This window comes from Malaclemys terrapin, chromosome 14 (genome assembly GCF_027887155.1).
Source record: "Malaclemys terrapin pileata isolate rMalTer1 chromosome 14, rMalTer1.hap1, whole genome shotgun sequence".
NCBI classification, from domain to species: domain Eukaryota; kingdom Metazoa; phylum Chordata; order Testudines; family Emydidae; genus Malaclemys; species Malaclemys terrapin.
Genome location: NC_071518.1, coordinates 38,123,751 through 38,146,108, shown reverse-complemented (window position 1 = coordinate 38,146,108; position 22,358 = coordinate 38,123,751). Strand labels below are relative to the sequence as shown.

General features: G+C 51.0%; 1 protein-coding gene across 1 annotated transcript; it reads left to right on the top strand.

The window, feature by feature from the left end:
- The first annotated feature begins 1,445 nt into the window (after positions 1 to 1,445).
- SLC38A7 (solute carrier family 38 member 7) lies at positions 1,446 to 17,595 on the top strand. Its single transcript, XM_054049401.1, has 11 exons — positions 1,446 to 1,529; positions 7,022 to 7,504; positions 7,692 to 7,890; positions 8,323 to 8,467; positions 9,362 to 9,460; positions 11,706 to 11,763; positions 12,770 to 12,884; positions 13,216 to 13,363; positions 13,771 to 13,970; positions 15,529 to 15,583; positions 15,733 to 17,595. The coding sequence occupies exons 2-11, from the start codon at positions 7,238 to 7,240 to the stop codon at positions 15,833 to 15,835; spliced, it is 1,389 nt and encodes a 462-aa protein (XP_053905376.1). The 5' UTR covers positions 1,446 to 1,529; positions 7,022 to 7,237; the 3' UTR covers positions 15,836 to 17,595.
- Positions 17,596 to 22,358: the final 4,763 nt, after the last annotated feature.

Below are 22,358 nucleotides of genomic sequence, written 5' to 3'. Positions count from 1 at the left end.
CCCCAAGCACCATCCACTGGGACTGGCTACCTACCTTCCTCCTGGCTTGAAAACAGCTCCTGGCTGCATGCATCTAGAGATGCCAGGCCGCCCTCTGGCTCTGGGCCCCTGTCCTCCTCAGCACCCTCGCTCCCACTGTCCTCCTCCTGTCTTGTTGAACTCTGTGCTGCTACGGTCTCTGAAGTGTCCATGATGGTCTTCGTAGTGGAGGTGGGGTTGCCCCCAAGTATCACGTCCAGCTCTCTGTAGAAACGGCAGGTCGTGGGGGCATCACTGGAGTGGTGGTTTGCCTCCCGCGCTTTGTGGTAGGCGTTCCGCAGCTCCTTCACTTTAAGTCTGCACTGCAGTGTGTCCCGGTCATGGCCCCTTTCCATCATGGCCCTTGATATCTGCCCCAAGGTATCGTAATTCCTACGGCTGGAGTGCAACTGGGACTGGACGGCTTCCTCCCCCCAAACACTGATGAGCTCCAGCACCTCGCCATTGCTCCATACTGGGGATCGCCTGGCGCAGGGAGGCATGGTCACCTGGAAAGGTGCGCTGAGAGCACTCCACGCCTGGCTCAGCAAACCGGAAGGGGGATTTCAAAATTCCCAGAGAATTTGAAGGGCAGGTCTGACAGTTGGTCACCTGGGGGCAGGGCAGTAGAGTTCAAAGTAATGACCAGAGTGGCTAGAACAGGCATAGTGGGACACTTCTGGAGCCAATCAGAGCACATCAATAGACCAGGGTGTCCACACTGGCACTGCGGTGCTCCAGCCGGGGCGTAGCAAGCGTTATGCTTCTCGTGGAGGTGGATTACCAGAGGCGCTCCAGCCGCGGAGTCTGGGCGCTCTATGTGCCTTGCCACTGTGGGCACCTCAGGAGTTAGGGTGCCTGGGGCTGACTTAATGTGCTTTAACTTGCAAGTGTAGCCAAGCCCTAAGTGTGTGCAGGGTCAGTTACATATTTAAATATTTTACTTGGTCTGAAAAATAACCATCTTCTCCTCTCTCCCCCCCCCCCCGCCCCCACCCACCGTGCCTCACAGATCAGCCTCTAGGCAAGGTGTTTGTCGGTAAGGAGCTGGCCTACGCTAATTAGTCTCTTCCACCTCTGAAGAACCTGATCCTACGAATACAAAGCCTCAGCAAACAACTGTGTGGCAAGATCTGAAACCTGTTTTGCTGTGGTGCCTTGTTTATTGCCCTGGATGGAGGAAGCTAGGTTGGTAAGGTGGAAAACTTTGTACAATTGTGCTGACCTGGTGGGAACCCTCACGGCCTTGAAATGGAGAAGGAAAACCTAAATCTTGCTGCGTGTTAATGCTGAGTTACCAAACAGGAAATTACTCATAGAGGGAGCGAGCAGGCAGGCAGGCAGCTGGGACCCAGATGTGGCTGGGAGAGAACTACAGTTCCCAGCCTGCTGTGCGCCGGGTGACGCCAGCTGGGTTGCACGTGGTGCTGAATCAGCTCCCTAAGGAGCTCGGAGCCGGTGCCCAGAGCCAGGAGTGGGACCGTGGGAGGCTTTTTGTCCCCGTTCCGCAGGTAGGAGTAAGGGGCGGAGGCTGTGCGATTCCGGGGGGGCTTTGTGGCTGGGCTGGGGGGGGCTGGTGGATTAATGAGCACAGGAGTCCCCGGCCCCAATGGCCAGCAGAGAGGGGTTCGGTGCCCGTATGCACCAACTCCCCGGTATGCTAGAGCCCTCCTTTCCCTCCCACTGCAGAGATGGGTATCAAAACAGGCTCCCTAGCCCACCCCTTCTTCCCATCCCCTTGTAGGCATCAGTACAGGAGCCCTCAGGTAGTGGCCTCCTCCCCATCTGGGATGGCTAAACAGGCTCTCTAGCAGCTATATGTTCATCAGTTCCCTTTCGGGGCTGAAATAGAGCCCTGGAAACCCACCGCCACCCACACGCTTCTGTGGAGGCACCCATGTGACACCTCCGCAGCCATGGATGCTGCTGTAGGGCCCATGGTGGAGCTGCCCGCTGTGGACAGTGGACCTTAACCATCCCGGCACCCACCATAAAATGAGGATTACTGTTCCCTGTGAGGTGCTTGGTGCAGGCTCTCGGCTTGCCCTTCCCCAGTCTTTTGTCCCCATTTTCTATGCTAGTGGGTCTGCTCTTTTTTCACGCTGGTGTGCGAAAGGTGGTTTGTTGTTTGCCTGGCTGGCGTTTTCCTACTGCAGGCTGCATGTGGCCTGGCTGTGCTGTGACTGAGGGTCAGCAGTGGCAGACGGTAGGGCATGGAGCTAAGAGTCTTTCTCCTGGTTACAGTGTCCCTGCGGTTAGCAGATTTCAGGGGTAGACTCCCCACAAGGAAGCTCTGCAGTGGAAGCAAGGGTTTAAAAGTTTCTGCAGGCAGTGTCGTTCTTCCAGATGGAGTCATAGGAATCGTTCTGTGACTAGCCATCTAGGTCCAATGAAGTTTGAGCCTCCTGGCTGTAAGCAGAGACAGATGCCACCTGCTTCATAGGAGGGGCTGATACCCTCTACTACACCTGATGGACTGCGCCATGCTATTTGAGGGTTTAGTGTGACATAAGTCGGGACTGGAGAACGTTTATTCCTGACATTATGAAGTTTGCTGCCAGCATGGATATTGCAGTATACAAGGCAAGGGAATCTGCTTTGCTAGGTCAACTCACTGGATGACTATTGCAATAATTGGAACCTGGCCCTGGGGGGAAATTTTATCTAGACCCTAGATGGCAATCTGTTTCATACCCATAAACGTTGACTGATAACCCTTATTACTACTTCCTAGTTACCCTACCCTGGTTCTTGCCCAGGTATGGATCTAGTTTAATAAGCTTCAGAAGAAAAATATCTATCTCAGTGCTGTCCTGTACATGTGAGTTCCACTAGTTAACTACGTAGTAGATTAGAAGTTATTTATGAATTTGGATATGTATGCCCTCAGATGGCTTTCACCCTGGAAGGGTGACTTGCTCAGTAATCATACAGAGGTGTTTGACGTCAATCTCAGGACTGTGTGAGGAGATGCTGTTCTCAACCTGCTGCTCAAAAGTGCTCCACGCTGTATGTAGTGTTTGAAGACATCCACTTTCCTTGTTAACCAAGAAAACAATGGGGAGGTTATAAAGAGCAACTCATACCTTCCCCCAGGTGTGACTGCTCCTCAGGTTCCTCCCACAAGAATGCTCAGCCCACAACCAGGATCCTCTTTCCCCATAGAGCCCTTCCCAAGTCACTTATGTGGGTCTAACCTGACTCAGTACTTAACTGCTTCCCCAAGAGATCAGGAGCCACTAACAGGTTTGAGGCAAATACTGCTGGCCTGTTAATTTTATGGTTTAGGTTTGTTTTCTCTAATCCCATGCTATAATGCTGATGCTGCATGGCTGAGTTATACTTTGAGTAAGATCCTGGATGACAAAGCTGGTAGCTTATTTTACTAATGCTTGGGTCTTAGTTGATGATCCCATGATAGGGCAAACTCCAGTCTGCTCCTCATTCCTGTCTGCATGTTCCCGGCTTCCTGATCAGCACTAAAATGAGCTGAATAAATACACTGTGGAGCTCTGAATTGCACCAATTGGTGTCATTACTGTTTTGTGGTGGAAGGAGGGAAGTATCTCTTGCCTCATAAGAGCTAATCCAGTAACTGTGCATAGTGGGACTGATGAAGGACAGTATAAAGGCCCTCCTTGCTGGGGAAGGGAGGAAAAATGAGGTCCAACTCCTAATTCAAGCTGCTTCTCTGCATCATGACCAGTTTGTAATTAGTGTACCTCAGTTGTAAACAGAGCTTTGGGGACAAAGCAACCAGTGCAGACATGTGAGTAATGCTTCTGTGATTAAAAGTAACCTGGATTTGTGTCCTCTTGATTTTTTTTTTTTTCTTTGTCTTTCCTACTTTTTAACCCTTGGGGAGTTTTAATTTTTCTTTTCCTTGTTTTTGCTGGAGAGATCTTTGGAGGACCTACAGCAACAGACTGGCAGCTTTCTCAACCCATGATTCAGGGGTTAGAGAAGTTGCAGCTTGAACAAAGATGCCTTTCCTCCCAACTGTGTGTCGGGTATTTGACTTAGCGGTATTAGCAAAACCCAAAAGATTTTAAACAGTCTAAATAAAAATCACTTCCTCTTTCAATGAATCAAGTTTTACTTCCTTGGTACTTGGAGAGGACCAGTTCATAGAATCTTCCAAGAGAAATGGGAAAACAAGATCTGCATTTCTAATGGAAAAATAGACCTTTTAGGCCTCCTTTCCTCAGCACACAGAAGCAAACAAGGGTATAATCTCTCTTTATTATTCTTTTATTATTGTGAACTGTAGCACCTAGGAGCCCTAGACGTGAACTCAGGCCCCTTTGTGCTGGGTGCTGTACAAACACAGAACAAAAAGATGCTCCCTGCCCCAGAGAGCTTACAGTCTCATCTCTTGCCACTACCTTCTGCGTGTTCCCTTTAAGCACCGGCAATAGCTCTTAGCGTAAGGGGAGGATTTCATAGACTTGTGCATCTCTGAGCTCCAGAGCTGAGGATCTTACACAAGGGTGGGGATCCCCAACCTAGCAATGACTTTGTGGTGTCCTTTTGTGATGAGTGTGAGAAGCCATAGAGGATGCCTGGGAGAGGGGGGATGTGGAGTGAAGTGCCCCTCCAGATTTCTGCTTGGCCTGCCAGGGGTGAGGGAGAGGGTGAGTCCCTGGCAGCCGGGGCGAGGCACTTTCCATGCTGGCTGCCCTGGATCACAGCTCTGTGCAGCCTGATGGCTGCCTGAGAGAGAGGCGGGGGGAGGAAAGGGGGTGGCCCTGCCCCACCCCACCCCGCCCCTTCTGCTTCCCACCCCGGCCTGGCTGCTGGGGACAGGGTCTGACTGAGCAGGAAATGTGCCAGGGGGAGGGGGAACTCCGGCTCGCTCTGTCCCTGTACCCAGCAGCCAGGCTCCGGTGGGCCAGGCCGCTGCCCCAGCCAGGTGCTCTCTCAGGCCACTGCGGTGCACAGAGTCAGCAACCCGGAGTGGCCAGCTTCAGCCAGCGTGAAAAGTGGCTTCCTCCTGCTCCCTGCCCGGGCCTCGTTGCCAGGGAGAGCAGCCAAACATGCCGTGGGAGAGGCTCAGCGGGAGACAGACAGACCTCAGCCCATGCCCCCGCCCCCCCTTGCAGGTAACTCTGGTGGGGCGGGGAGAGCGCAGCAGCCCTGGGCGGTTGCTGAGCAGAGGAGACACGTGGGGCGTCCTGAGGTGCTCCCTCTGCTTGGCTCTGCGCTCCTGTCATTTCAACTGGCAGCTCTTCAAGTCTTGCCCTGAACTTTGTCCCAAAGGAGGACAAGGGCTTTTGCCGTGTTTGCAGAAATGTGGGTTGGAAATAAGGAAGTTGGCTTTGAAATACAGCCGTGTGTGTGTGTGGGGGGTGCCTGGTCACTAAAATTAATTCAAACACACACGCACACAGTTTCACAGCCCTGCGGCTTGAAGTTCTCTAAAGCCACACGGCGGGTGCAGCATAGACCACGCGAGCAGTGCAAGCGGCTCACCCACTGTGCCTCAACTCTGACGTAGAGGGGCCAATTGTTCAGAGACAGGAGCTCTCTTTCTGTCTGTCCCACCCCTGGGTCTGTCAGCTGAGACAAAGATGACCAGTTGTGGTGACGGCGTGCAAAAATCCTTATCGCAGGTGACAGTAGAGCTGGGCTGTCTAGCTCAGGCAGCAGAGGGTCAAACTGTAAGAACCAAAGGTCCCAGATTGAGTTCCCACTGCTTACGACCCGCCCAGGATGCAGTGTCATATTTAAATGAGAGGTTAAGTTGTGCAGCAGCAGGTAGAGTACAAGAGGAGTGTTGGTCCAGCAAGCCAGCTGTGTCTAGCCTGATTTTCATATACACTTGATGGCGGTGTGGATTTGATTTAAATCACTAATCAGGAAGACTCGATTTAATCATGGATTTCTACATAAAAGTACATTCGTGTTGATTGTTATAACCTTGATACATATTCTTCACAACTCAGAGAGAGGTTTCATTTTTAGAAGGTACACCCTATCCATTTTTTAAGTGATTTATTTTGAAAACTTTTCAGATTAATTTTACAGCTATATCAGAGAATGAATGATTATTTCATTTACCAAAAATAATTGAAGCAGATAGTTCACCTCCCAATGACTTCATACTTATCTCCAATTCAACAGGTTAATCATTAATATTTGGAGGATTTTCTTGCCATGGTGTATGAGGAGGAGAACATCACCAGACAGACATTTAAATTGTTTTATTTAACTAAAACAACAACGTTCTGTATTCTGGATTTTTTTTCTTGAACAACAAATATATGCTTATTTTGTTAAAGTACTATATGAATTTTTGAATTTAGTTAAACATTCAGGTTTTTTAAAATCAGGTTTGTTTTTGTTAAAATTGTTTTTAACTAAAATAGATAAATGAAATATTAAAACTTAAAAAAAAAAAACACAGCCATTTTTGCTATTAACAAGCATGTTATCTCTGGAGACACAAATCCACAGTTTGAGAACTGCAAAATTAAGCATCTCTGATGGTATCTTCTAGACTGAGCATTGAGTCCCATTGGTAGATAGAAAGATTAACCTAAATAATCTATACAAAAGGCCCTGGAACCCCATAAAATCGGAACTCATTTACAAAACTTTTCTTAAACATTACATGATACATGATACACCTCTACCCCGATATAACCCCCCAAAAATCTTACCGTGTTATAGGTGAAACTGCGTTATATCGAACTTGCTTTGATCCGCCGGAGTGCGCGGCCCCGCCCCCCTGGAGCACTGCTTTACCGTGTTATATCCGAATTCATGTTATATCGGGCTGCGTTATATCGAGTAGAGGTTTATATTGTCTCATACTATAGAATTAGAATTTATAATCCCTATTCCAGGATGAGATACATTCTAGCTCAAAGATACCGTAATTAAAACTATCTTTAGATAGGTTTTTTCCCTCAAAAAGCATTTTATAAAAAAAAATCTGATTTGTTTTATTTTAATAATTGATTTTTATCCACCGTGCTTGATGGTGATGCTCCTCTTCTAGGTGCAGTAAAGTAGCCTGAACTCTGTGCCTGGCAACCCCTGGACAAGGCCACCTGTGACCGTAGCAGGAATATGGGTCTGCCTGCTTTGTGACACCTTGGAGGCTGGGGCCAGATGGAGTCGATGTGGGCTGGTGTTCCCTTTGCCTGAGGTCTTGGCCTGGTGATGAGGCACTAGAGAGACGCAGAGAGCGGTCAGCGCGCGGCCGGACGGGGAAATGGCCCAGCACAATGTGGGGATCAACAGGGAGTACGGAGACTGGGACTGGAGCGCGGACGCCGGGGAGCGGGCAAGGCTACTGCAGAGCCCCAATGTGGAGACCGGGCTGAAGAGCGACGAGGGGCAGAGACCCGGAGCGGGGACCACCTCCACCCTCGGGGCCGTCTTCATTGTGGTGAACGCTGCCCTCGGGGCTGGGCTGCTCAACTTCCCTGCAGCCTTCAGCACTGCGGGCGGCGTGGCCGCAGGGATCGCGCTGCAGATGGTGAGCCGGGCAGCCCTGGGGGAGAGGCTGTGGGGGCCTGGGGTTCCCTGCAGGAGACATCCTAGCAAATGATCCCACTCACTGCTCCAGAGCCAGGTGGTAGGCCCCGGGCTCGGCCTATCTGTCTGGGTGGGCTGGGCCATTGGCTTGAGGCACCAGAGCTCTGACTGCCCTGCTCTGCCCACAGTCCCTGCTGGTGTTCATTATCGGTGGGCTGGTGATCCTGGCTTACTGCTCGCGGGCCAGCAACGAGCGCACGTACCAGGAAGTGGTGTGGGCTGTGTGCGGCAAGGTCCCTGGCGTGCTCTGTGAGGTCGCCATCGCCGTCTACACCTTTGGCACCTGCATCGCCTTCCTCATCATCATCGGGGACCAGCAGGACAAGAGTGAGTGCTCAGGGCTGCCCCGGCCCTGGGCCAGCCCCCTGAGAGGGAGGGGAGGGTGTTACAGTTGGGGGAGGGCGTGGCGCAGAGGGGAGCCTGTTTCTCTGCAGGTGACGGGCATTTTCTGTGCCCCATCCTGGCAGCCTGTGCTGGGCCCGGCAGCCCTCAGGAGCCAGGTGGAGGGGATGCCCTGAATGACTACCACACAGACTTGCAGTGTGTCGGGTTCCTTTCGCCAGACCCTCCAGCATCCCAGGGCTGAACTGCCAGAGCTGGGGTCTCTGAGCTCCCTGCCTCTGATTCAGAGCAGCTTCCATTCCTCTTCCTCCTCCCCATGTTCCCTGGCCCAGGTTTGAGATCTGCCCTTTAGCGAGAAGTTGGCATTGGGCTTGGTTGTGCCCCAACCACACTGTTCTACCCTTGTCTCCTCACCAGTCATTGCTGCGCTGGTGAAGGATCCCCAGGGAGCAGGTGGCAGCCACTGGTACGCGGACCGCAAGTTCACCATCAGCATCACGGCCTTCCTCCTAATCCTGCCCCTCTCCATCCCAAAGGAGATTGGCTTCCAGAAATACGCCAGGTGGGTGGCTGGGAAAAGCTGAACTGGAACTGTGGGTGGGAGGATGCTAAAGAGGCAGGCAATTGAGTCTGACCAGAGTGTTCAGTTGTGTTCTAAGATGGCAGCAGAGCCCAATGAGTAGGGCACTGGACAGGGATCAAGGAGACCAGGGTTCTAGTCCCTGCTCTGCCAATAAACTCAGTGACATTCGGCAAGTCCCTTCACTGCTCTTTGCCTCGGTTTCCCCACCTGTAACATGGGGTGTAAAGTGCTTTCAGGGCCTCATATGAAAAGCATTGTATAATTATGTCTCTGAGGCAATATATCACAAGCGCCCCTTTCTCCAGCTCTTCCATACCAAGTCGTAGTAGGAGAATGGGGTGGCGGGAGTGGGTTCCCTGTGTCTCTGGTTTCTCCCTGGGGACAATGAAGATGGTCCCATAGGTAAGCAGGTGTCCTGTCTCTGCTAACTCTTTCCTTTGCATGTCACACTGTCCCCAGAGCGAGCAGTGGGAGCACAGGCATATACAGGCGTCTGCTGCTTTAACCACCAGGTCCTCTAATTGCTTGGAGCAGGGCTAGACAACAGGAGATGTTCTGGTTTAGAAAATCAGTGGCCATTGGTGGCTGGTTTATCCTAAGGCTACCACTGAAGGAGCTGGATTGATGGTAGCGATGGTGGGAGATTGGAAGGAGCTAGGGTCAGGGAGAGAGAATTGGGTGGGATGTAGTGGGATATCATAGCTGGGTCCCCTGGGAGAACCGTGGGAATGTACCAGGAAAAGGGAGATGCCGTTGGAAGATGTCCCTATCCAGGCTCACCAGAGTCTCCCCAGCGAGGCTCCGAACAAGGAGCAAGAGTGAGCAAAGGCGAGGCGCAGCACTGTCATCTGTCTAGTCTTTTCTTTCTTGCAGCTCCCTGAGTGTGATTGGCACCTGGTATGTCACCGCTGTCGTCATCATCAAATACATCTGGCCTGACAAGGAGATTACCCCAGGGCACATCCCCACACGGTACGTGAAAGTGGCACCCATGCATGCTTCAAAACCAGGCTGTATCAAGTCCCAAGTTAGATTAGGGAGATAAAGGGGTGGCCCTATACCAGAAATCCCTGCCCCTCCCGTCCCAGAGCAGCTGTCTGATTCTGATCAGCAGTGAAAGAGCTAATGATGCTGAAATGCAAACGGTCATACATTCCCACTCTGAATGAGTTCGGTCTACGTGTCTCCAAGAGCTGCTCTTTTGGTCTGGCTGCAGGCTCAGGCAGACAGCCCACCATTGGGCTGCTTCTGGAGGGTTTGCTTTGCAACTGGATGGTTAAGAACTCTTTGAATTAAAACTTTTAAATGAATATATTTTAATTGACGCTTCCTATTCCAATCCCCACAGGGAAATTAAATCCACTTTCATAATGTGTGTAAACGCTGATTCATGCCAGCCAGGTGCCTTCTCTGTCCCACTGTTCTACGGGATGGGAGAGTTGATTAGTTCCCTGTGGGTCTCCCAGTGCATTTTGTCCTGGAGGATTGTAAGAACCTTGGGGCAGGGACTGTGTCCATCTCTGATTTGTACAGCACAGAGCGCACTGTTGGTTCTTAAATGACACAGTCTGCAGAAATGTCCGGTACACCAGACAAGCACTGGCCTTGGGTGCCACCAAGCATCTATCCCTGTTATCACTGCTGCCTTGCTTGTATTTCCCCACTTGAAATCCAGCATAGTCTTTAGCAGTCAGTATTCTGGCTAGGCAATGAATACTTAAACCGGTTCTTAGCTGTTATACCCTGGTTCTTGCTCTGACAGCTTTTAAGGCAAGAGGCTAATGAGAATAATGTGGTTTTTGTTTTGTTTTTTAAAGTCTGGTATCTTATGAGCCATCAGGGCTAGAAAGAGCTGCTATATGTTATGGGGAAGCTGGGATTTCCGAATGGTTAGAGAGGAAACCTTAACATAGTCACTCAGAACAGGCAAAAATATAGGGTGTTTTCCAGGCAGGTCAGCTTTGAATAATCTGGCAATGGACAAAATACCGAACAGGTCTCTTCTATAGTTATAAATCTTGTACAACAAATAACATCAAATATCAATAATGAAGGGAAACAATGGAAGTATAATCCATTTGGCTAAAATGAAATGTAATGGATTATATTGTGCTGTACGGGGAAGCAAAGGCTGTTGGCCTTTGTTAAATTTATCTGTAGATACAAAGTGGTGTATTTTATGGCACATTTCTGGGCGAACAAGAGATTTGGTTCACTGGTCTCCAGTAGTGTTTCAAATTAGGTTCTCTTCTCTGCTAATGGGTCACTAGATGGCACTCTGCTCTTTTGAGTCAACGTCCCGGCATTGTGTGTTAGAGCACTGTGCCATCTTCTGGATGAGACTTAAAACTGAGGCTTTGATCACTTGTTGCCATTTTAAAAATTCCCTCTCTTTGCAAGTGTCCTGGCCAATTTCATTTTAGGTGATTAAATTCTGTCCACCTCACCCTCGAGTATTCCCCTTTGTACGTGTGCCGCAAAAGAAGGCCCCGCTATCCTTTTTGTGTTGGTCAAATAATATGATGATTTTCTTATGTAGCATTGCACCCACCATCCATACTGTGGTCAAACAGATTTTAGATCTAGCCTGATAATCTAATCTCCCTTATATTTGCTTAGTACCTTATAGAGAATTTTCAGAACAAACTAAACAGGGATAAGAGGGAAACACAGGCTAAGATTTTCAACAGTGGCTGGTGACTTTCCAAGTACACCTCTACCTCGATATAACGCTGTCCTCGGGAGCCAAAAAATCTTACCGCGTTATAGGTGAAACCGCGTTATATCGAACTTGCTTTGATCCACCGGAGTGCTCAGCCCCGCCCCCCGGGGCACTGCTTTACTGCATTATATCCGAATTCGTGTTGTATCGGGGTAGAGGTGTATCTCCGTTTTGGGGTGCCTGACTTGAGATGACTTTTAGAGGGACCTGATCTTTGAGAGGGTGGATGCTCAGCACTTTGTGAAAATCAGGGCCCTTTAAGGTGTCCAGTGGGGCATCCCAAAAATCACTAGTGCCCTTTGAAAACATTGACCACTGCATGTGCGGGGAAGCCTCCAGTCGCTGTGCAGAACTGCAATGAAATGAGCATGCCCTGGTGCACCCCGCAAATGCCGTCTGGAGGGTGACTGTACATGTGCTGTTGAGATCTGCTATTAACCCAAGTATCTACGCTGGCAGCTAGATCTGAACTGGTTGTGATTTCCCTCTCTGCAGCCCCTCCTCCTGGATGGCCGTGTTCAACGCCATGCCCACCATCTGCTTCGGATTCCAGGTAAAGCTGCTCCCAGGAAGACCTGGGCCGATGGAGATTTAAGACAAGTTAGGAGCAGGAAATGTCCATCTGTCTCCATTTCCTGACCCTCTTTTGGATTAATTTTGGTCCCCCCTCTCCTTTGCTTTAATACCCCTGCCTGGGCCTCAGACTGATGTGGGGTAAAGCCCTAAAGTGAAGGATGCCAGCAAAACAACAGAGTCTTAAAATGACCATTGAAGCTGAGGACAGAGATGACCTGTTGTGCTCCACTTAGTCCCTTTTTTGAGGCCAGAACTGGCTTGTTCCCTGCAAGACCTTGTCAAGTGTTAGGCCAGTTAGAACTAGACTGGACACAAGTAACAGGATTTCCACCACTTCCTTGGGAGATTGTTCCCCAGCCAGAGAGAGAGAGATCTTGTGCTCAGTATGTTTCCTTGGGAGTCCCTTTAATTTCACTTCAGTACTCCAAATTATGCCCCTACCTCGGTCTGAATAACACTCCTGAACGTTCACACCCTCCCAGTGTTTGCAGATTGTTATTCTGTCACTTAGCCAGGCCATCAATATTTGCTGTTCTCCTGTCCTCCTCCATCAGTCCCCTGCCCCGCCCCCTGGCCTGTTTTCCTTGCTGGGCAGTGGCATCCATCGGGCTGAGTAGTGAGAGAGATGCTTTCGCCATCCGTGACATTTCCCATTGTGTCAGTTTCACAGCCAAGCGTTTCCCTGCCAGCACACGGCCTGGCTTTGTGCTGGACGGATCCGGGGTGGGTAAATGAGACTGAACCCAAGGAACAGCTGGGAGGTGAGCTCCCCTTGTCCAGAAACAAATCCAGGTGTCTCTTAACTCAGTTACGGTCTCTGCTTCAGTCACCTTCCCTGTTAACATGTTCCAGTGTGTGGAGGGGCTGCCTGCCTTTGTGTCCCCTTCCTCTCCCATGATCAGGCTGGTGTCGATGGGTCCTGCCTGGAGCACAGAATGCCTGGCCCAGCAGCCCCTTGCATGCTCTCTTTCTATCTCTGGCAGTGCCACGTGAGCAGCGTGCCCGTCTTCAACAGTATGAAGCGGCCCGAGGTGAAGCCGTGGGGAGCGGTGGTGACAGCAGCCATGGTTATCGCTCTCTTTGTCTACGCAGGGACAGGTAGGAGCAAGGCCCTTGTTCTCTGGCCAGCCCACGGGGCCCAGCCAGCAGTACGTTCTCTTGAAAGACTTTGGTTGGGGAAGCTGTGAGCTTCCCCTCGGGCAGAGCTGCTGAGAGAGAGACCCTGGGGCTGGAGTCACTGTAAACTCTCCCGCAGCTACCACGGCCGAAGAGCTGCTGTCATCTGTGTGCATTCGGCACTCCGACCCAGATCCAGCTAGAGCCTGGGCCCCAGGGACAAACCCAGCCACCTCCTTTGTCCAAATCCCTGTGCCCCATCTTTCCCCTAGCCCCTGCTGGCATCCTCCCCTGGCTTTCTCTTCCCCTCCAGGGATCTGCGGGTTCCTGACATTTGGCGCGAGCGTGGACCAGGATGTGCTGCTGTCCTACCCCTCCGACGATGTCCCCGTTGCCATTGCACGGGCCTTCATCATCCTCTGTGTGCTGACGTCCTACCCCATCCTGCACTTCTGCGGCAGGTGAGAGGCGTGGGAGGTGGCCAGGAGTGGCGGAAGTGCCCTAAAAGTGTGTGTGTGTGTGTAGGGGGGCTATAGGCACTCAAACCGTGGCCCCCCTGCTTGCTCGCCCTTACTATTGGTAAAAAATGGGGAGCATGGCTCCCTAGCCTCCCGTTCCAGTGCCCCTGGAGGTGGATCATGGGGCGCTCCAGACTGAATGGATTGGTTCTTCCCTGGGCTGCCATGGTGTCTTCGAGGGACAGGCTGGGCTGTGCCCAGGCCACTAGAGATCCTGCTGTTCTGAACGTACCTATGTCCCTGGGAACCGATCAATGGTGCGGGAATCCCGAAGCTGGGATCTGATACATGAGGTCTGGGATCACAGTAGGGAGCCCCCCAATTCTCCCGTCTCTCTGCCTCCTGCGCAGGGCCGTGCTAGAGGGGCTCTGGCTACGCTACAAGGGGGAAACGGTGGAGGAAGATGTGGTCCGCGAGAGGCGCCGACGTGTGTTCCAGACAGTCTGCTGGTTTCTCCTGACTCTCCTCCTGGCCTTGTTCATCCCAGATATCGGCAAAGTCATCTCTCTCATCGGGGGCCTGGCTGCCTGCTTCATCTTCGTCTTCCCGGGTACGGCCCCCACTTTCCGTGGGTTGGAATGACACGGCAGCCAATCAGAAAGCAGCCAGCCTGTTGAACAATGAGCACGGCGTTTCATTGGGTGGCTGAAATAGGCCCTGGGGTCACACGTCACAGGAACTCTGAAGGTTTATGTGCCAGGAATCCATTCTCCTCCAGATCTGTTCCCACTAGGAGATCGGTACAGGCTGTCTGGCGCCATAGCCCATCCATCTCCATGGCGTGGGCGGGGATCAGAGGCAAGCCTCCCCAAACAGGATGCAGCGCATCTCCCTTTGGAGACCCGCTGGCCCGCCGCCTTCGGGACACCGCCACCGAAAGGGCACCCGGGACATGGCTCCGCCCTGAGGCCCCACTCCTGCTCGTCTTTTCCCTCGAGGCTCTGCCCCCTCCGCCAAGGCTTCCCTGCCCTGTGCCTTGCTCCTTCCTCCCCTCGGGGGAGAGGCGAGGGTGAGGTGCTGGGGAGGGGGGAGTGAGGGCAGGCCTTGGGGCAGAGTGGGGGCAGGGCCACGGTCCAGGTGCCAATGCACTTCTAGGGAGCTTCAGGCATTCACATCCAGCCTCCCCAAATCCAGGAGTCACACGCCGCCCATGCGCCATAGTTTGCTGAGCGCCGTACAGCCCCTTTGATGCAAGGTTCCAGGAAAAGATCGATCGATCACTCACTCACAGAAAACAAAACATTATCTCTTCCCCCCTTCCCCTCCCCCCTCCCCCCCCCAAGGACAGGGAGACATCAAGGGCTGAATTCTCAGCAAAGGAGGCCCAAAGTCCGTTCACACTGGCTTCCCCCTCTTCTTCCCCCCCCCCCCCCCAAAAAAAAGGCCCCAAATCATTAGAAGTAGCATAGAGGAAAGGACTGGTCCTGTGCCCATGTGACGTTAACAGTGTACCACACACTGGTAAGTCACCGTGGAGCCAGAGTTGTGATTGTGGGATCTACATGGGGGGGAAGAGGGGGGGAGTGTCCTGAACTTAATACACTTGCTGGGTGAGAGGTGTGGGAGGGGCCCCTCCCCCCACCTGGTTAGCAGGGCACTTAGCACACCTTTCTAAAGGGGGTGGAACTCTTCCCTTCCTAGGTTCCCTTTCAGAAGGCAATAAAATGCAACATTTTGGGACGGAGGGCAAGGCCTGGTGGTACTGATTGATTGTGCTGTCTCCTGCCATGCAAGGGAATCCGGTTCGTTCTTCTTCTAGACTCTTTCTTCTTGTGTCCTCCATGCTCCCGGACAGGAAAGGCTGCATGCTGAAGGGGGTGCAGAGGGAATTCCTCCATCCCTTTAATTAAGTAGCAGCACTGATAGGACAGCTCTTCACAGTCTGGCTGCTCCTCCCAGGCTGGGAGGGTGATGGGTGTCTTATCTTCCCTCTCTCTCACTAGAACAAGTCAAGAAAAAACAAAGAGGGCTTGTCTGTCTCTCTCTCAAATTCCTGACTCCTCTGCCTTCTGGGTGTGGCTGTTTAATTCTCTACTCAGGAATCTTGTGACTGCTGATCACTGTGATTATTCTGATGTTCCATGTTGTTTGCATTCCCTCCCTGCTAGGACTATGCCTGATTCAAGCCAAACTTTCTGAAATCCAGGAAACCAGGTCAACCAGGTAAAAAGCAAATTTGCCGTCCATTTCTCCCTCCCTTTTCGCAAGATGATTCAGATGTTGGTTCCCATTGGCGGGGTTCAGCCAGACACTGTATCAAGGTGGGTTCCCTTGCCTGACATTGCACACTGACCTGTCTTCTCTATTCACAGCTGGTGGGTGCTGGTCAGCTATGGGACGTTTATGGTCACGCTTGGAGCCTTCATCTTTGGACAAACCACTGCCAATGCCATCTTTGTGGATCTGATGGCCTGACTCGTTCCACAGGACTGGTTGATGCTGCCCTCCTTAGAAGTAGCTTTTCCTTTGGGACAGCCCAGGACTGAAGGAAAAAATTGCTTTGGCTTTTTGATGTTTCCAGAAAGTTTGTTGGAGGGGAACACATTCCTCCTCTGCTGGGGATTTTGTTAGTCTGTTTCATTGGGAGAGTCCTACAGGGTTGTATGTTCATCGTCTAACGCACCAAGTCAGGGTTTTCTTTTAGCTTCTGGTTCCCAGGCCTTGGGAATTGCAGAGGCTCACTACAGAGAATTCAGACGCTGACCCAGTGGGGGTGCACAGCGCGATGCCCTCCTGGAACGACGTCAGGACGGAGGCCTTTGTGCAGAATGCCCCTGGAGCTCCACGCTGAATTCTTGTTACCCTTTTTGGGGGGACAAATTTCTCAAGTGTGTCTGGGATTCACAGTGTGTAATAGGCAGTAGCCCCCCCCAGGGTAGGAGACCATACTACATTGGACTGCATCTCGTCTCTGGCAAATCCTCTCTCCCAAACAAAAGGACCTTAAACTGCCTGTTCTAATAGTGAAATTACTGGTGAGATGTTTGTCGTATAAAGCAAACTGGTAATCTTGCTTTATGAACTTAGGGATTATTCATGTCCAGGTTTTTAGCTTCAGATGATAAAACCACAGGAAATTTTCCCTAAGAAACAATACTTGTATTGATAATCACTCCTTATGGCATGTGAATGAAGAAGTACTCCATTCTTGCACGATGAGACCATTGTCTCTGTCATGGTAAGAGTGCTTGAAAGGTAAGGGAATAGATATCAGATAAGCTGTAGAAAGGAATGATTTTTAATACACTTGAGTGCAATTCCTCAATCATGCTTCATGGAGAACTCTAGTAATTACATTCCTTTCTTTGTACTAGGCTATCAAGTTAGTTTCTGTAGAAAAATTTCTGCCATATCACTTTGTTTGTTTTTTTGTTTTTAAATGCTGGGCTTTCTCATCTCTCTCGCTCTCTCATCTAGTCAGTCTTTTCTGTTCTCACTTACCTCAACCAGGGGATTACTTAACCTGCCTCTGATTGGTTTACATTTTTACTGGAGGTGCTGCTGATTGGCTATTTTGTAACAAACACTTTTTTTGCTTCTTTGTAATTGGGTGGAAACAGGGCCAGGGAAGAATCTAACAAAGCACATCTGTCCTGACATGCCACTGGGCACCAACAAAGCAGTGTGATGTTTACAAAACCGCTGTTTCCCCCTTCATGTATTTGGGGGCTTGATGGCTATTTAGTTAAGGTGCTATGACTCTGTAACAATTTATTTATTGATTCTAGGGTTCAGAGTTTTCAAAGGTTCTTGTCATTTCAAATCCTGTTCTTCTGGGATGGATGTTTGCTGGAAGGGGCTGATAATCTTAGGTTTAAAGGGACACTGTGAGGGCAAAAATCATAATATAAGCCACCTGGAGGGCTTTTTAACACCTACAATTATTAAAACTGAGAATTTCTAAATAGCCCAGAGTAAACTAACTACTCTATTCACTATTTGCATTTCTCTGCACTTGGAGGAGGAGAAACAAGCTGGTTCGTTTCACTTTTGTTTTTAGTCAGTTTCACCCTGATGGCCTTAGAGGTTAGCATAGTATCTGGGTTGCAAACTCTGTAGGGGGGTAGTTAGATCTCAGTGGGAAACTGTTCTCATTGGAATTTAAAAACAAATGTTGCTGTTGGTCTGTTTTGTAAAATAAATAACTCTGGGTTTGTTTTACCGTAAAACCTAAATATTGAGCCTATGTTGACTTGACCACTCTTTAATATAGACACATTCTCCAAGGGACCTGCCTCTGTCCCTGAATGTTTGTTCCTACTGCTGGAGAAGCATGTTCCCAGGAACACCAAACTTTACTGACACGGAGATTTGCATAGTGTTACCGACAATGTGGTGGTCAGTATATGAAATGTAACATTCTGTTTTCAATCACGCATTTCTGATCATGTTTCTCTTCTCCTGTGCATAGATGATGTGGGAGGCCTAAGGGGAATCTGTTTAATTCTTTATAAGGTTTGCTCTCTACAAACATTCTTTCCAATAAAACACTACACTAGCACAGCTTCTGAGCATATCACACCCTTGCTCTGTATGCATGTTATCCTCCCCCGCCCCCCCCATTCTGTGATACTAAAAATGTTCAGCTCCCAATGAGGGTGTCGTTAAGCCAGTGCGCTCTCTGAACCAAAGTGGATGTGGTGTCAGTTAAATACTAATTTTAGGCACCCTAATTTTACTTTGTGAAAGGGTGTGTGCTTTAGTATTGCACAGTATGGCTTTCTAGACTCCTGCATTGAAAAGCCTCAACTCAGGCCAGGTCTACACCATGAAGTTTTGGTAGCAGAGCTGTGGCGGTCAGGGGTATGGAAAAACCACCTCTGTAGCTGACCCAGCTATGCCAGCAAAAGCCCTGCTGGAGACCCAGCTGTGCCACCAGAAGAGGGCTTCTGTCAGCACCATGAATGTTGTTCAGGGAGATGGTGTTATTCTGGCTATGTCTACACTTCGACTGCAGCCGCCCTGCTGTAGCGCTTGCTACATGCTGTCGTTTAGCTCCCGCTTCTCAGGGAGTGGTACCTGATGACAGAACAAGGAGTAATGGTCTCAAGTTGCAGTGGGGGAGGTCTAGGTTGGATATAAGGAAAAACTTTTTCACTAGGAGGGTAGTGAAGCACTGGAATGGGTTACTTAGGTTGATGGTGGAATCTCCTTCCTTAGAGGTTATTAAGGTCAGGCTTGACAAAGCCCTGGCTGGGATGATTTAGGTGGGGTTGGTCCTGCTTTGAGCAGGGGGTTGGACTAGATACCTCCTGAGGTCCCTTCCAACCCTGATATTCTATGCTTAGTTCTTCCGTTCAGCTTAGGTTGGTTTAAGTATGTCACGTGGGTGGATTTTTCACACGCTCGAGCGACATAGCTGCATGAATCGACCTAATGTTTTAGTGTCGACTGGCCTATGCTCACAGAAAAACTGCTGTCCGTATAAGGTGCGCCTACAGGAGAGGGCTCTGCTAGGGTAGCCATACAGTACTGCCAAACCACACTCTGTCTCAGCCCAGTTTCTAGGGACCAGGTGCTCCTATCGCTCAAGGCCGCTGCAAATAAGCCCTGATTCTCAGCAGAGGGTCCAAGGGTTAAATAGGGCCTCGAAGTTGAGCTCCCTCCAGCTGAGGTTTGAGGCAGGTAGGTGGGGCTGCACGAGGAGGCCTGCCCTGCTCCTAGCTGTGCTCTTCTGGTTTTGCAGCTGATCAAAGGCCATCGGTCTCCAGAGCCGTGGCAATCGGGTACCTTCCATGAGTGCTAACTACATACCTATCCCATGAGTCATCCACTAATGGGCAAATGTTTGGCCCCTGCCACACCAGCTGGGAAGTCCCTGGGAATTTTGGGAGACTTCCCCTGCCTGCCCATGGTCTCAGCTAACCAGGGTTAATGGGTCCAGCTGAGTCATATAGAGCTGAGAACTGGGACTGCTGATCATGTGGCAGACTTCATGGAGTTGTCCATGGTAGTATGGGCGCTGGCCCTTCTGGACCCCAGAGCTGCTACACGCACTATCCTGCCTCAGCATTACAATCACGCTGGTCCCTTTAGCAATCAGCTCTGTGACTGGTGGGAGAAGTGTGCTCTGAGCACAGGCTTGAGCTCCAGGACTCCCTGACTACCATATCTGGCATTCCCACTTACCAGCTGTGAGACCTTGAGCAACTTGTTTTGGCTGATATTGTCCAAGAGCCCGCGAGCATTTGTGCCCAAATCCCACAAACGCCTTTGACAGTCCCAGCCTCAATCGCTCTCTGCCTCAGTTTCCCCACTTGTGAAATGGAGATAATTGATATTTCATTACAAGGGGAAAATGGTCCAACCCACTTTGTGGCTAATCCCTGGCTCCAAAATCAGACTAATTCAGTCTAGATTCAGGGTGCTGCTGTGTGTCCTGATAGGTGTGTCCTGATAGCTCTGCCCTTATCTCGACCCTCATTCGCTCACAGAAAAGCCCCACCTGCTCTCTCGCTCTGTTTCCTTTATTTCCATTGCTGAGAAGCATAGTAGAAGTACCTCATGTTTGCGTATCTAGAAGCATAAAGCCAGGTTACGGGTGTCCCAGTCTTTAAGATCACAATGTTCTGGAAAAGTGAGCTGATCGTGCATTGCGTCAGTGCCAGTTTATTCAAATCCCATTCGTGTGTGGCCAGCACTGGCCTGCAATTCATGTGAGCCACCGTCTGCTTTCTATCCCTGCACATCCTGGGCCTTCTCTGGCACCTCGGGAACCCCAGTGTGCGTCCAGTTCGAAGAACCCTTCCTCCCGGCCCCACCCACCCTATCACCACACCTTGAGCTATGGAAATAATGCAGCCTGGGGAGAAAGCAGATGGACCGCTGTCTGCTTCTGCAGCCCCTCATCCATCACCCCATTAACATCTGAATCACTGGGCTTGAACAGCGCCCCCCTCGCTGAAGAACAGGAAAGGCCGAAGTTTCAGAGGGGCTGAGCATCCACGGTCGCAGTTGGAGGTGCTCCGTAGGTGCTCGGTACTTCTCAGAAGCAGGATCTAAAGGCTTTTGCTAACCACTGCCTGATGCTCTACTACAGAGGTTCTCAGCCTTTTTCTTTCTGAGGCCCCTGCCACGCACGTGCTATAAAAACTCCACGGCCCACCTTTGCCACAAGAACTGGTTTTCTGTATCTAAAAGCCCGGGCGGGCATTGGGGGGTGGCAAGCAGGACAATTGCCTGGGGTCCCATGCCACAGGGGCCCTCACAAAGCTACATTGCTCAGGCTTCAGCGCCCGCCCCGGGTGGCGGGGCTCGGGGCCCCAGGCTTCAGCCCCATGTGGTGGGGCTTCGGCTTTCTGCCCTGGGCCCCAGCAAGTCTAATGCTGGCCTTGCTTGGAGGCCCCGGAACCCTGGTTGAGAACCACTGGGCTTCTGGTGGGCCGGGTCAGGGCACTTCTTTAGTACACCCCTTTATGACCCATAAACCAGGAGTTTCTTCTGGAGATGGATCATCTCCACTGCTGTGCCTCCTCCCTGTTAAGCTGCTGCCCCCAAGTCGTGATCTCTAAACGGGGAGTGGGCAGCTGACTGTAGTCCACATTGCTGGAGTGTGCGCTGTGGAATGGCCATTTTGCCATGCTAACAAACAGGGCTGCTGCTAAGTCACATGATCAGTCGGTTCCTCTCCCCAGCCCGGCTCTGGGTAGGTGGGTTGGGAGTAATTTTTAGGTGTTTTTGTTCCTGCCTCTGCCTCCCCTCACCGGGGGCTTTTAATATGGAAGGGTGGGGGGTCCCAAGCAGCAATGGTAGAAGGGAACCAACGTGGGCCACTTGTCCAGAGCTGAGTCACGTGTGTTCGAGTGTAATAACAATCTTTGGAGGAGAGGCACCCAGAGTTTCCCCAAACAAGGGCCACCTTGGCCACTAGCCAGGGTTGGAGGGGCACAGACAGCAGCTGCCTCCCATTACAAGCAGGGCCGGCTCCAGGCACCAGCTTAACAAGCAGGTGCTTGGGGCGGCCAAGGGAGAGGGGCGGCACCTGTGGCAATTCGGGGGCGGCAGGTCCCTCACTCCCTCTAGGAGCGAAGGACCTGCCGCTGAACTGCCGTCACCGATCGCGGCTTTTTTTTTTTTTTTCCAATTGCCGCCGCCGATCGCAATCGTGATCCCAGCTTTTTTTTTTTTTTTTTTTTTGCTTGGGGCGGCAGAAATGCTGGAGCCGGCCCTGACTACAAGGCATTGTAGCTGATACCATCTCTAATTCAGAGAGGCAGCCTGGCACTGGAGACTACAGCTCCTGGGCTTGCCAGGCCGCTCAGGTCAAAGTAGAGCGTTGAATGCTGGGACATGTAGTCTTTGCAGGACATATCTGTGAATTAAAGATGTGGGCTGCATTGTAGAATCTCCTGGGCCATATTAGGGCTTCAAAGTTGACCTTCCCCGCTCCTGGTATAAAGGCTAAAGACTGGAGGCTGCTCTAGTTCTCTTAAAGGGACAGCGTGTTGGTAAAAGCAGACAGGAACACCGTGTCACAGGCCCATGACATAATAAGCATGACGTATCACTTTCCCTTATGCCTTATAACGGGGTGGGGTTTCTTAAAACGAATGTGTACGGATTTTCTATGTACAAAGCAATGAAGGCCTTTAACAAACTGAAGTTGTGTTGCTAGCCTAGGCTGAGTTGTGGCTAGCGCCGGGGGAGAGGTGAGCGCATGCTGCATGCGGCCGACTGCATATGGAAACACCAGCTCAGCCATGCTCCGAGGACCCACTCGGCACCTGACTGTTGCTGGAGCTCAGTGCCTGGCCCAATGGATTAGGAAGCAGTGACACGTGATTCTTCTCTCTGGACCTGACCCCCTACCCCTTGCCTATGGTGACAGTACAAGGCAATCCTCGGTCCCCTCCCACACGCTCCTCTACTCGAATTCCCATCTTCCCCATCTTCCCCACACCTCATCTCACCTCTTGTCCGTTTTCTCTGAGCAGCAGTG